The 13,779-nt window shown below is 42.3% G+C and overlaps 1 protein-coding gene across 1 annotated transcript; it reads right to left on the bottom strand.

Annotated features, from left to right (window-relative positions):
* Positions 1-11,244: 11,244 nt before the first annotated feature.
* On the bottom strand, positions 11,245-11,835 carry LOC145975327 (uncharacterized). Its single transcript, XM_083105712.1, has one exon. The coding sequence runs from the start codon at positions 11,833-11,835 to the stop codon at positions 11,245-11,247; it is 591 nt and encodes a 196-aa protein (XP_082961838.1).
* Between the last annotated feature and the right edge of the window lie 1,944 nt (positions 11,836-13,779).

Genomic DNA, 13,779 nt, shown 5'->3' with positions numbered 1-13,779 from the left:
CCGCGGATCCCCCCCTACCCCCGCAGACCCTCTCATCCATCGCTCGCGCCGCGGATCCCCCATCCCCGCATGTGACGTCATCATCCCCCGCGTGACGTCATCATCCCCCGCGTAACGTCACCATCCCCCGCGTGACGTCATCATCCCCCGCGTGACGTCATCATCCCCCGCGTGATCCCCCGCGTGACGTCATCATCCCCGCGTGACGTCATCATCCCCCGCGTGACGTCATCACCCTCCCCGCGTGACGTCACCCCCCCGGTTACCCCTCGCCCCTCACCCCCCCGCGGAGCCCACGCGTTAGAAACCTCATAGTATTACTACTGACCTCTTTGATCCACAATACGTATCGTTAAATCCGTAATGCTCCGTACGATGATCGGCAGATAAATGATCTGTGCAGGCGTTTCCGATATCTTATATCCTGGCGGTACGCTCGGTGAAAATTCATGTATCGTGTGTACGCGCATGCCATTGCTGTACGCACCAGTAGTCACGTTACATTCTATACGAATAATATTTACGTTTATAATATTAACCGGTTCGTCCGATTCATACCACTTGCGAGGTTGCAATATACGATTCGATGAGAATCCAAGCAAGGATCCTACATTGTCGGGTTTGGTAAAGTTTATTCTGTAGGTGCATTTGATTTCGCTCTTTAGCGTGCTATGATTGGCGCGGAGCGCTATTGGATATTCCTCATCATAATCGTTTTCAACATCTCTGGAGAGGTGTTCATCTTGCAAAATTGCGCGTTTGAGATAGTCATTTATAGCGTGCAATACGTACGATCCTTCGGGAATCGTAATTTCCTTGTCGTCGTTGCCAAAATAAAATTTATTATTCGAAAAATTTACATTCGGAATCGTGTGATAAGTTTCAAAATCAGTTAATCCGAGCTCGTAATCGGCATCGGTCAAATCTATAGCGGGAAAATAGCTTACAGCGAGAACGCTGCTTCTGCCAGTCAACGTAAGTGTCAGTGGCATGTCGAACGAATACTGAGTCGTGACGATGGATTGTTAGGCTTTAAATTGATCGTCGACTGTTTGAAGAAATTTTAAACACAATTGTCCACAGATGCTCTGATTGTAACTTTGATAAGATGCGTAATTGTATTCAATTTTCACTCGTCCGAAATATCGCACAAGTTCCTTGGGTGGTCGAAGATTTCCAAAACTGTCGAAATATACGACACGATCTCCCCTCTTTGCATACGATACCCAATGAGTACCGGGACCATCAACGTCATCCAAATTGACGATACCGCTCTCGTTTCGTCGTACACCGTTTATCGGTAAATTATTGCGCATGAAAACACCTCTAAAGAAAGATATGTGCATACGTTTCGCCAACTGTTCCAATTGCACGTTAGTTGTCGCACCCGTAGGCATTTTTAAAGTTTTTTCGACGTTTTTTTTTTCTCTTAGACTTTGTTGAGAATCCCTGTCCACGCTTGTACGGACCGAGATAAAGTCCGCGACCTTCCATAGCGCGATTGTGACGCTGCAACTCTTCCAGCTGACGTTGCGCCGCCTTGCTATCGTTTACCGCCTTTGCGATTCCCGCCGCACCGCCGGCCAAAGAACCGACAACTCCCAACAACGGTAAAAGTGGTAAAATACAACCGCGTTTCGCTACTGGAAGTATTCGTTTTTTCCTCCTCTTTGTTGTCGATGGCTTTTTCATCCCCATGCCGAGTTTTGTCTTTGCCTTCATTGCCGCCCAAACAGTCGTAGCGGCTGCTCTTTCGCCAAGAGTCGAATCCCTCGCGGTAATGCGTTCTCGCGCTCTTGCAGCTAGTATGCGATCCGCGACGTGTCGTTGACCGAGGTCGTTGCTTCGCGAGTAAGCAATGTCGTGCTCGCGACAAGCGGCGTCTAATGGATTGATGCCTCGATCGCCTCTAGCCAATCGTTTCTCTAATCGAGTTCCCGGGCCGCAAAACTGATAACCGGGAATATGTAATTCGATGGGAAGCGCGTTTATCGCACGATTTAAGAGACCGCTACCTCTTACGATTCTCGCTGACATTCGTAGCAATCTTCTATTAACGGTGGCGGACCGTCGATGTGTGTTCGCTGCAGCGGCTGATTGTAATGTCGCATGCACGAACGATATTGTCGAACCTCCGAATCAGCCTTTATATATTCTGGAAGCTTGTCCCATAATCGTTCCACGTAATCACCAAAATTTTGTAGTAAAACAATCTTTGGGATATACTGCAGTTGTTCGGCGGTAAGCCGGAAAATGTCTCTTTCATCTGACAGAAGGACAAACATTTTTGATACTGAGCGGTATCGAGTTGAGACACCTCTATAAATAGGTCTCCCCCCTCGTGATCATTCGCAAAATTGATTTGAAAGAGAAAACATGCGGTTCGTGCGACAAGCGCGGATAATCAAAGTATCAAATTTCGACGATAGACTAATATCGGAGAAAAAAGTACGCAAGCATGGAAACATGCTACCGACTACTATACGCAGTATCGTTTGCGGCCCTTCAAACTGCGGTAAGACAAACGTGTTGATTAGTTTGATAGAAAGTCCGTACGGTGTACGTTTCGAGAACGTGTACGTATACTCGAAATCGCTTCAACAACCGAAATATAGATACTTGGAAAATTTATTAGCACCTATAGACGAAATTGGTTATTTTACGTTCTCTAATAACAGCGATGTCATTCCACCGAGCGAGGCGCTTCCGAATTCCATCTTTATCTTTGATGACGTGGCATGCGACAAGCAAGATACGATAAGAGAGTACTTTACAATGGGTCGACACTCGAGCGTCGACTGTTACTATCTTTGTCAAACGTACGCCAAGATACCTAAGCATCTTATACGCAACAATGGGAATCTTTTGATTTTATTTAAACAAGACGGCACAAACTTGAAACATGTGTACAACGATCATGTAAATACCGACATGTCTTACGACGATTTCCGCGCATTGTGTCAGAAATGTTGGCAACGCAAATATGGCTTCGTAGTCATTGATAAAGACAGCACGTTGATCAATGAACGATATAGAAGAGGATTTAATGATTTCGCGATATCGTAAAGCGATCAGTCGTCATCGACACATCGATCGAGCATCATGAATGGCGATCGTGAAAAGATTGCGAGAGAGATTGCAAAAACGAGCGAATCAATTCGCAAAAAATATCGCGCTTTGAAAACTGGTAAAATGGAGGAAGACGTTGCATTGGAAAGACAATTTAAGCCAATTACCGAACCTTTAAAACAGCTTGTCGAAAATACTGTGGAATCTGATGCGCCGAAAATCGAACCATTGAGTTTGACGTTTGGAGAAAAGCACGAGGAGAAAATAAAAGGGTCAAAGTAAGGAATAAAGCGAGCACGGATAAATATGCCAATAAACGATTCGCCGATATATTCGACACCGAATCGATCAAAACGAAACAATTTTCTAATAAGGCTACTGTTTCTACTCCGATAGAAGTACAACCGCGTCAAACAATGCCATCCCAGTCCGTCGAAGAAATTTACGAGACCACACCCGATTCGTTTGTAACATCCGTCCGACACGAATTAGAAACGTCCGAAGGTCAGAAAACGTTCCGAGATCATTTTGGTCCACTAGCGCAAAAATATATAGGAGCTATCATGAGTGTTGATAAAAATAAGAGTATGGATTACGTCTACGGTGTTAAATTTACTAGCGAAGGAATGATGCTCGGTGATAAACGTTTCGATGTGGACATGGAAGATAATATAATTATCGGTGGAATAAAATATACGGGAACCGAAGGTATCTACGATTTGATTTTTATAAATATTCCCAATCATAAAAAATACACTCAAGACGATTTGTATAAATATCAAAGTATATTAAAAGCTACAAATGCGCATAAACGTGACAAAAAAGTTAATAATCCTATTAAAAGTAATAAAGGATACAAGTACAAATATAAAATTGCACCATTATTCCCCGATAGAAAGGTGGGAAGAGGTATAGACGCGCCGCGTATCATGACGCTAAGCGACAACATGATCGATTACGTGCATTGGAACGATCCCAACGAATTGGTAGATCGTTTGCGATTGCTGGACGCCTCACGTCGAGCCGGCAACAATGCTCATGACAATGAAATCTTGTCAATTATCGAAGAACTTCGCGAGGCTGGCATTATTATAAATTAAACTATGCGTCGACGATACGTGTCATTCGGTCAATGTTCTCGGTACCGAAATGTCGACGCATAGTTTAATTTATAATAATGCCAGCCTCGCGAAGTTCTTCGATAATTGACAAGTTTCATTGTCATGAGCATTGTTGCCAGCTCGACGTGAGGCGTCCAGCAATCGCAAACGATCTACCAATTCGTTGGGATCGTTCCAATGCACGTAATCGATCATGTTGTCGCTTAGAGTCATGGTGCGCGGCGCGTCTATACCTCTTCCCACCTTTCTATCGGGAAATAATGGTGCAATTATATATTTGTACTTGTATCCCTTATTACTTTTAATAGGATTATTAACTTTGTTGTCACGTTTATGCGCATTTGTTGCTTTTAATATACTTTGACATTTATACAAATCGTCTTGAGTGTATTTTTTATGATTGGGAATATTTTTAAAAATCAAATCGTAGATACCTTCGATTCCCGTATATTTTATTCCATCGATAATTATATTATCTTCCATGTCCACATCGAAACGTTTATCACCGAGCATCATTCCTTCGCTAGTAAATTTAACCCCGTAGACGTAATCCATACTCTTATTTTTATCAACACTCATGATAGCTCCTATATATTTTTGCGCTAGTGGACCAAAATGATCTCGGAACGTTTTCTGACCTTCGGACGTTTCTAATTCGTGTCGGACCGATGTTACAAACGAATCGGGTGTGGTCTCGTAAATTTCTTCGACGGACGGGGATGGCATTGTTTGACGCGGTTGTACTTCTATCGGAGTAGAAACAGTAGCCATATTAGAAAATTGTTTCGTTTTGATCGATTCGGTGTCGAATATATCAGCGAATCGTTTATTGGCATATTTATCCGTGCTCGCTTTATTCCTTGCTTTGACTCTTTTATTTTTTCCTCGTGCTTCTCTCCAAACGTCAAACTCAATGGTTCGATTTTCGGCGCATCAGATTCCACAGTATTTTCGACAAGCTGTTTTAAAGGTTCGGTAATTGGCTTAAATTGTCTTTCCAATGCAACGTCTTCCTCCATTTTACCAGTTTTCAAAGCGCGATATTTGTTGCGAATTGATTCGCTCGTTTTTGCAATCTCTCTCGCAATCTTTTCACGATCGCCGTTCATGATGCTCGATCGATGTGTCGACGACTGATCGCTTTACGGTATCGCGAAATCATTAAATCCTCTTCTATATCGTCCATTGATCAACGTGCTGTCTTTATCAATGACTACGAAGCCATATTTGCGTTGCCAACATTTCTGACACAATGCGCGGAAATCGTCGTAAGACATGTCGGTATTTATATGATCGTTGTACACATGTTTCAAGTTTGTGCCGTCTTGTTTAAATAAAATCAAAAGATTCGCATTGTCGCGTATAAGATGCTTAGGTATCTTGGCGTTTGACAAAGATAGAAACAGTCGACGCTCGAGTGTCGACCCATTGCAAAGTACCCTCTTATCGTATCTTGCTTGTCGCATGTCACGTCATCAAAGATAAAGATGGAATTCGGAAGCGCCTCGCTCGGTGGAATGACATCGCTGTTATTAGAGAATGTAAAATAACCAATTTCGTCTATAGGTGCTAATAAATTTTCCAAGTATCTATATTTCGGTTGTTGAAGCGATTTCGAGTATACGTACACGTTCTCGAAACGTACACCGTACGGACTTTCTATCAAACTAATCAACACGTTTGTCTTACCGCAGTTTGAAGGGCCGCAAACGATACTGCGTATAGTAGTCGGTAGCATGTTTCCATGCTTGCGTACTTTTTTCTCCGATATTAGTCTATCGTCGAAATTTGATACTTTGATTATCCGCGCTTGTCGCACGAACCGCATGTTTTCTCTTTCGAATCAATTTTGCGAATGATCACGAGGGAGGAGACCTATTTATAGAGGTGTCTCAACTCGAAACCGCTCAGTATCAAAAATGTTTCTCCTTCTGTCAGATGAAAGAGACATTTTACGGCTTACCGCCGAACAACTGCAGTATATCCCAAAGATTGTTTTACTGCAAAATTTTGGTGATTACGTGGAACGATTGTGGGACAAGCTTCCAGAATATATAAAGGCTGATTCGGAGGTTCGACAATATCGTTCGTGCATGCGACATTACAATCAGCCGTGGCAGCGAACACACATCGACGGTCCGCCACCGTTAATAAAAGATTGCTACGAATGTCAGCGAGAATCGTAAGAGGTAGCGGTCTCTTAAATCGTGCGATAAACGCGCTTCCAATCGAATTACATATTCCCGGTTATCAGTTTTGCGGCCCGGGAACTCGATTAGAGAAACGATTGGCTAGAGGCGATCGAGGCATCAATCCATTAGACGCCGCTTGTCGCGAGCACGACATTGCTTAGTCGCGAAGCAACAACCTCGGTCAACGACACGTCGCGGATCGCATACTAGCTGCAAGAGCGCGAGAACGCATTACCGCGAGGGATTCGACTCTTGGCGAAAGAGCAGCCGCTACGACTGTTTGGGCGGCAATGAAGGCAAAGACAAAACTCGGCATGGGGATGAAAAAGCCATCGACGACAAAGAGGAGGAAAAAACGAATACTTCCAGTAGCGAAACGCGGTGGTATTTTACCACTTTTACCGTTGTTGGGAGTTATCGGTTCTTTGGCCGGCGGTGCGGCGGGAATCGCAACGGCGGTAAACGATAGCAAGGCGGCGCAACGTCAGCTGGAAAAGTTGCAGCGTCACAATCGCGCTATGGAAGGTCGCGGACTTTATCTCGCTCCGTACAAGCGTGGACAGGGATTCTCAACAAAGTCTAAGAGAAAAAAAAACGTCGAAAAAACATTAAAAATGCCTACGGGTGCGACAACTAACGTGCAATTGGAACAATTGGCGAAACGTATGCACATATCTTTCTTTAGAGGTGTTTTCATGCGCAGTAATTTACCGGTAAACGGTGTACGACGAAACGAGAGCGGTATCGTCAATTTGGATGACGTTGATGGTCCCGGTACTCATTGGGTAGCGTATGCAAAGAGGGGTGATCGTGTCGTATATTTCGACAGTTTTGGAAATCTTCGACCACCCAAGGAACTTGTGCGATATTTCGGACGAGTGAAAATTGAATACAATTACGCATCTTATCAAAGTTACAATCAGAGCATCTGTGGACAGTTGTGTTTAAAATTTCTTCAAACAGTCGACGATCAATTTAAAGCCTAACAATCCATCGTCACGACTCAGTATTCGTTCGACATGTCACTGACACTTACGTTGAGTGGCAAAAGCAGCGTTCTCGCTGTAAGCTATTTTCCCGCTATAGATTTGACCGATGCCGATTACGAGCTCGGATTAACTGATTTTGAAACTTATCACACGATTCCGAATGTAAATTTTTCGAATAATAAATTTTACTTTGGCAACGACGACAAGGAAATTACGATTCCCGAAGGATTCGTACGAATTACACGCTATAAATGACTATCTCAAACGCGCAATTTTGCAAGATGAACACCTTTCCAGAGATGTTGAAAACGATTATGATGAGGAATATCCAAAAGCGCTCCGCGCCAATCATAGCACGCTAAAGAGCGAAATCAAATGCACCTACAGAATAAACTTTACCAAACCCGACAATGTAGGATCCTTGCTTGGATTCTCATCGAATCGTATATTGCAACCTCGCAAGTGGTATGAATCGGACGAACCGGTTAATATTATAAACGTAAATATTATTCGTATAGAATGTAACGTGACTACTGGTGCGTACAGCAATGGCATGCGCGTACACACGATACATGAATTTTCACGAGCGTACCGCCAGGATATAAGATATCGGAAACGCCTGCACAGATCATTTATCTGCCGATCATCGTACGGAGCATTACGGATTTAACGATACGTATTGTGGATCAAAGAGGTCGATTGCTTGATTTTCGAGGAGAGGAAATTACTGTAAGATTGCATATACGGCGGCGACAAACATAGTATGCTCGTGCTGAGCGAAACGGAGCACGCGAGATACAATACTTTTACGAGGGACAATACTATTGCGGTATCGGGTGACCATAATAAGATAGCCGTTAAGAAGAAGCTGAGCGCGTTGAATCGTGAATTTTTAAAATCATTGGGATTCATCGTACGAAAAGAATGATTGATATTTTGAATATCGGAGGTGAGCCAGTCTTTGACGATCGCATCGTCAAGATTGAGACTCATACGTACAATCCGTACGCCAATACGACGCTTGGATACAGCGATGAGATACGAATACCTATACATCAGGATTTGTACACGTTGCCGTGCGAAAGCTTTCTTTACATTGAGGGAAGGTTTAATGTGCGTAAAGCGAATTACGAAATGAAGGTTGTATTGGGAAACAATTGCGCCGCATTCATGTTTGATGAGCTTCGATACGAACTCGACGGAGTAGAGATTGATCGCAACAGAAATTTTGGAATAACTTCGACGCTCAAAAATTATGTCTCTCTAACGCACCAGAAAAGTATAAACTTGAAGAACGCTGCGTGGGATTTGACGTACAACGGTGACAAAAATTATTTCAACTATTGCGTACCGCTCAACATGTTGCTGGGATTTTGCGAAGATTATAAACGCGTTGTGATTAACGCTCGTCACGAATTGATTTTGATACGTTCGCGCAACGATAATAATTGTCTATTCGGACATCCATCGTCGGAAGCAGAGATTGAATTACTCAAGATACAGTGGCGTATGCATCATGTAATATTGAACGAGATTAATAAATTGTCGATGTTGCGAATGTTGGAAAGCGGACGATACTTGAACATGAGTTTCCGATCTTGGGATCTATACGAATTTCCTCTGCTGCATAGCACGACTCAGCATTCGTGGACCGTGAAAGCCGCCTCCCAGCTAGAGAAACCACGATACGTGATCTTTGCACTGCAAACTGGTAAAAAGAATTCAGTGTCACAAGATGTTACATTATTCGATAACTGCAAATTGACCAACGTTAAACTCTATTTAATCTCGGAATTTTATCCCTACGATGATTTAAATTTAGATTTTGAAAAAAATAGATTCGCCGTCCTATTCAACATGTACTCTCGTTTTCGCAAATCTTATTACGGATGCGATAACAGCACCATGCTATTAACTATTTCAAAGTTTCTACATTGCGGTCCTCTCGCGGTCATTGATTGTTCGCGACAAAACGAGTCTGTCAAAACTGCTACCGTGGACGTGAGAATAGAGTTTGAATGCAGGGAAAATATACCGGCGAATACTACCGCCTATTGTCTCATCTAGCACGATCGGGTTGTCGAATATAATCCATTGACCAATGTAGTCCGCAAAATTACATAAATCAGCAAATATCCCCTCCATTGCATATGAAAAAATATAAAAGATTGAGATGTTTGACGATCGACATCAGTCTGCGATCGAATCTTGTCATCATGGCTGTGCCAACGTTTGTGGATCTACAAGGATTTATCGTTGGAAAAAATTTTGTCGTGAAGGAAGCTGCTGTTCTGAGAAAGGGATCCATACTTTCTCATTACATTTTTACATGTCCTGAACCATGGCACATGCTCACAAAATCTGAGAGATGTCAGGTTTTATGGCTGATGAAAAATCACCATGGATTATCGTGGAATGATGGACACGTTTCATATTGGAAGTCGAAACGTTTAATTACGACGGCGATGATGGGTGCAACGGGGGAGGATGATGATGTGTCACCTCTCATGTACGTTAAAGGGCACGAAAAACGGCAATGGTTAGCCGATATACTGGACAATGATGCGAGAAACGATGTGATTATCGAAACTTTGGATGCAGACTATGAGGATGTAGCTTCTTTAAATAAGTTAGATGTTAAGAATACTATGCGTTGTGAAAATCATGTAAAAAATTGCGCTTTACAAAATGTATTTAAGATTTATAATTGGTTGTTGAAACACCATGATTCTTCGAATCCATATTTATAATAAATTGATGCGATATATTTTTATCGTCTTTCTTATTCTCTTCATTCTTTCCTTTTCCTTATCTATGTACGTGCGCAGTATTGTGTTTCCGTCCGTGACACAGCTGCCACAGATATTGTATTTCGATACATGGTGATACATTGTAATACATTTAAATATTTGTTTAATAATTGAATATAGTTTTGCGTTCGGTAGTCGTTGATTTCCGTTCGATGACCGTTCAATTCCGTTCGATGACCGTTCATTTCCGTTTGATGACCGTTCGATGACCGTTCGATGACCGTTCGTTTCCGTTCGACGGGCGTTCATTTCCGTTCGACGGGCGTTCATTTCCGTTCGATGACCGTTCAATTCTGTTCAATTACCGTTCAATTGCCGTTCGACGGGCGTTCATTCCGTTCGACAGCCGTTCGATAGCCGTTCAATTGTCGTTCAATTACCGTTCGATGACCGTTCGACGGGTGTTCGTTTCCGTTCGACGAGCGTTCGTTTCCGTTCGATGACCGTTCGACGATCGTTGGATGACCGTTTAAGGGGTAACACTACCTTGTGGGGTCAAAATCAAGGCTCATTTTCTTGAATTTATTGTGGAAAGGCAAAACAATTTATTGAAATTCAGTTTAGACATCATTATACATCTCTTATAGTATATACAAAAATTTTTTTTAAGTCATTTAAAAACAAAATGGCGGCACAACATCTGTCGGAATGAAACATCTTTTTTTTTTATGACCTCCCTGGCCGTAAACCTACAGGTCGCAATTGTGCATCTAGAATAAAAAACAAAAAAGATTTTGAAATTATATCAAAAAATCTAGTGAACGCCCGTAGAACTTTTCAAAATATTGAGTTTTTAAAAAATGGCGTCAGTTTAAAAAAGAAACACGTTTTTTCGGAAAAAATCGGCCGAAAATCGGCTATAAAGTCAGTAAATTTTCATAAATCAAAACGTTCTACGGGCGTTCACTAGAAAATTTAATTTTTTAGCTACAGTTAAAATCTCCAGTCGATTGGTTGAAAATTGTAGGCGCTAGCTTTACGGCCAGCTTGAAAAACATGGTTTCGAGTAAAACGCGTTTAAAGTTTAAAGTACGTATATTTCAATGTAATTTTTTATTTACCACTAATCGGCGATGCCTGGGCCATACAATTGTCCTTCTAAATTAAGATTTTTGTGCTCTTCATCCTTCCTTGACGATAATGATGTTGAGCGAGCTTCTCTCGCCTCTACGGACAGGGAGCGCTCAGATTGCGCGATGCGCGCGGCGTTGGCTTCCGAGCAGAAATTGTAGCAACTCAGTCCGATTGAAATGCCCATTTGCTTCATAACTTGCATAATTCCGAAAAATCCATCGTTGAAATATAAAACTGCGAGATTCACAGCAATATCGAGTACAGATTTGCCGCTGGAACTTGACTTGGGAGCCATCGACCACACGAGCGAGTTGAAACTTTCGTTTGAGTTCTGTGTGAACCCGCCCAAGCAACGCGTTAGCAAATCATCCCTACTCAATTCTTCATACACAGGCTTTATAGCTTTAAAAACTTCATCGCTCATTGCTGGATTATGCTTGAACTTGTTGGTGTTTCCCACGATTGCTTTCTGTAGCTGCCAAGCACACCACGACTTCGGGCCTTCCGGGCAAAAATGATGTTGCGGCTTCTCATCGGTAGAAATTTTGTGATAGAGTGTTGCCCAAATGGCTTTCTTCATGTCCTCGATTGAGTTACAGTGTCTACGGATAGCCAATCCGTAGTAAATACTTAATTCGTCTATTAATTTGCCCGTTAATTTACCTCTACCGCTCAATCCTTTTGTATTACTCACCAATTTTCGAAGCCTGGTGCCCATTCTTTTCTGAACGTGATCAATACATTCTTTTTTTTTGACATTTGGATTCTGCTCAACAATAGCCTTGAAAGTCTTACAATCACCATCACCTACGTAAGCACGAGGTTTTATAGTAGAGATGTGGCATTACCACCATATCAAAAACGCGTCGTAAGACAAAAGTACGGTCCCATAAAACTCAGCATGGTATATAATATAATATTAATATTATCATATCGCGACTTTATGAGGAGACAGTCGTCTCGGTACCAAACTTTAGAATAGGGACATATCATTATCGCTTTACCAAAAACGCGCCGTAAGACAAAAGTATGCATGTTCCCATGCAACTTAGCATGATATAATATAACATTATAATGCGTCAACCCTGCTCGAAAGGTCATCGAACAGAAACGAACGGTCATCGAACGGTAATTGAACGGTCATCAAACGGAAATGAACGTCCATCGAACGGAAATGAACGGTCATCGAACGGAAATGAACGGTCATCGAACGGTAATTGAACGGTCATCGAACGGAATTGAACGGTCATCGAACGGAAACGAACGACTGTCGAACGGCTATCGAACGGTAATTGAACGCCCGTCGAACGGAAACCAACGCCCGTTGAACGGTCATCGAACGGTAATAGAATGGTCATCGAACGGAAATGAACGGTCGTCGAACGGTAATTGAACGGTCATCGAACGGAAATGAACGGTCATCGAACGGAATTGAACGGTCATCAAACGCTCGTCGAACGGAAACGAACGACCGTCGAACGGAAATGAACGGTCATCGAACGCCCGTCGAACGGAAACGAACGCTCGTTGAACGGTCGTCGAACGGTAATTGAACGGTCATCGAACGGAAATGAACGGTCATCGAACGGAATTGAACGGTAATCGAACGGAATTGAACGGTAATCGAACGGAATTGAACGGTAATTGAACGCCCGTCGAACGGAAACGAACGGTCATCGAACGTAAAACTATATTCAATTATCAAATATTTAAATGTTTTATCATGTACTACAATGTAGTATCGAAATACAATATCTGTAGCAGCTGTGTCACGTACGGAAACACGATACTGCACACGTACATAGATAGAGATGAGGAAAGAAAGGAGAGAATAAGAAAGACGATAAAAATATATTGCATCATCAATTTATTATAAATATGGATTCGATGAATCATTATCATGATGTTTTAACCACCAATTATAAATCTTAAATACATTTTGTAAAGCGCAATTTTTTACATGATTTTCACAACGTACAGTATTCTTAACATCTAACTTATTTAAAGAAGCTACATCCTCATAGTCTGCATCCAAAGTTTCGATAATCACATCGTTTCTCGCATCATTGTCCAGTATATCGGCTAACCATTGCCGTTTTTCGTGCCCTTTAACGTACATGAGAGGTGACGCATCATCATCCTCCCCCGTTGCACCCATCACCGCAGTCGTAATTAAACGTTTCGACTTCCAATATGAAACGTGTCCATCATTCCACGATAATCCATGGTGATTTTTCAACAGCCATAAAACCTGACATCTCTCAGATTTTGTGAGCATGTGCCATGGTTCAGGACATGTAAAAATGTAATGAAAAGGTATGGATCCCTTTCTCAGAACAGCAGCTTCCTTCACGACAAAATTTTTTCCAACGATAAATCCTTGTAGATCCACAAACGTTGGCACAGCCATGATGACAAGATCCGATCGCAGACTGATGTCGATCGTCAAACATCTCAATCTTTTATATTTTTCTTCATATGCAATGGAGGGGATATTTGCTGACTTATGTAATTTTGCGGACTA

Source organism: Camponotus vicinus, unplaced genomic scaffold (assembly GCF_025532165.1).
Source record: "Camponotus vicinus isolate PSW18456_S1 unplaced genomic scaffold, iyCamVici1.0 SCAF_8, whole genome shotgun sequence".
Lineage (NCBI taxonomy): Eukaryota > Metazoa > Arthropoda > Insecta > Hymenoptera > Formicidae > Camponotus > Camponotus vicinus.
This window is presented reverse-complemented; position numbering and strand designations above follow the sequence as displayed.

Excerpts from the sequence above, each read along its gene's own strand:
- LOC145975327 (XM_083105712.1), bottom strand. The coding sequence starts at position 11,835 with ATGAAGAAAGCCATTTGGGCAACACTCTATCACAAAATTTCTACCGAT.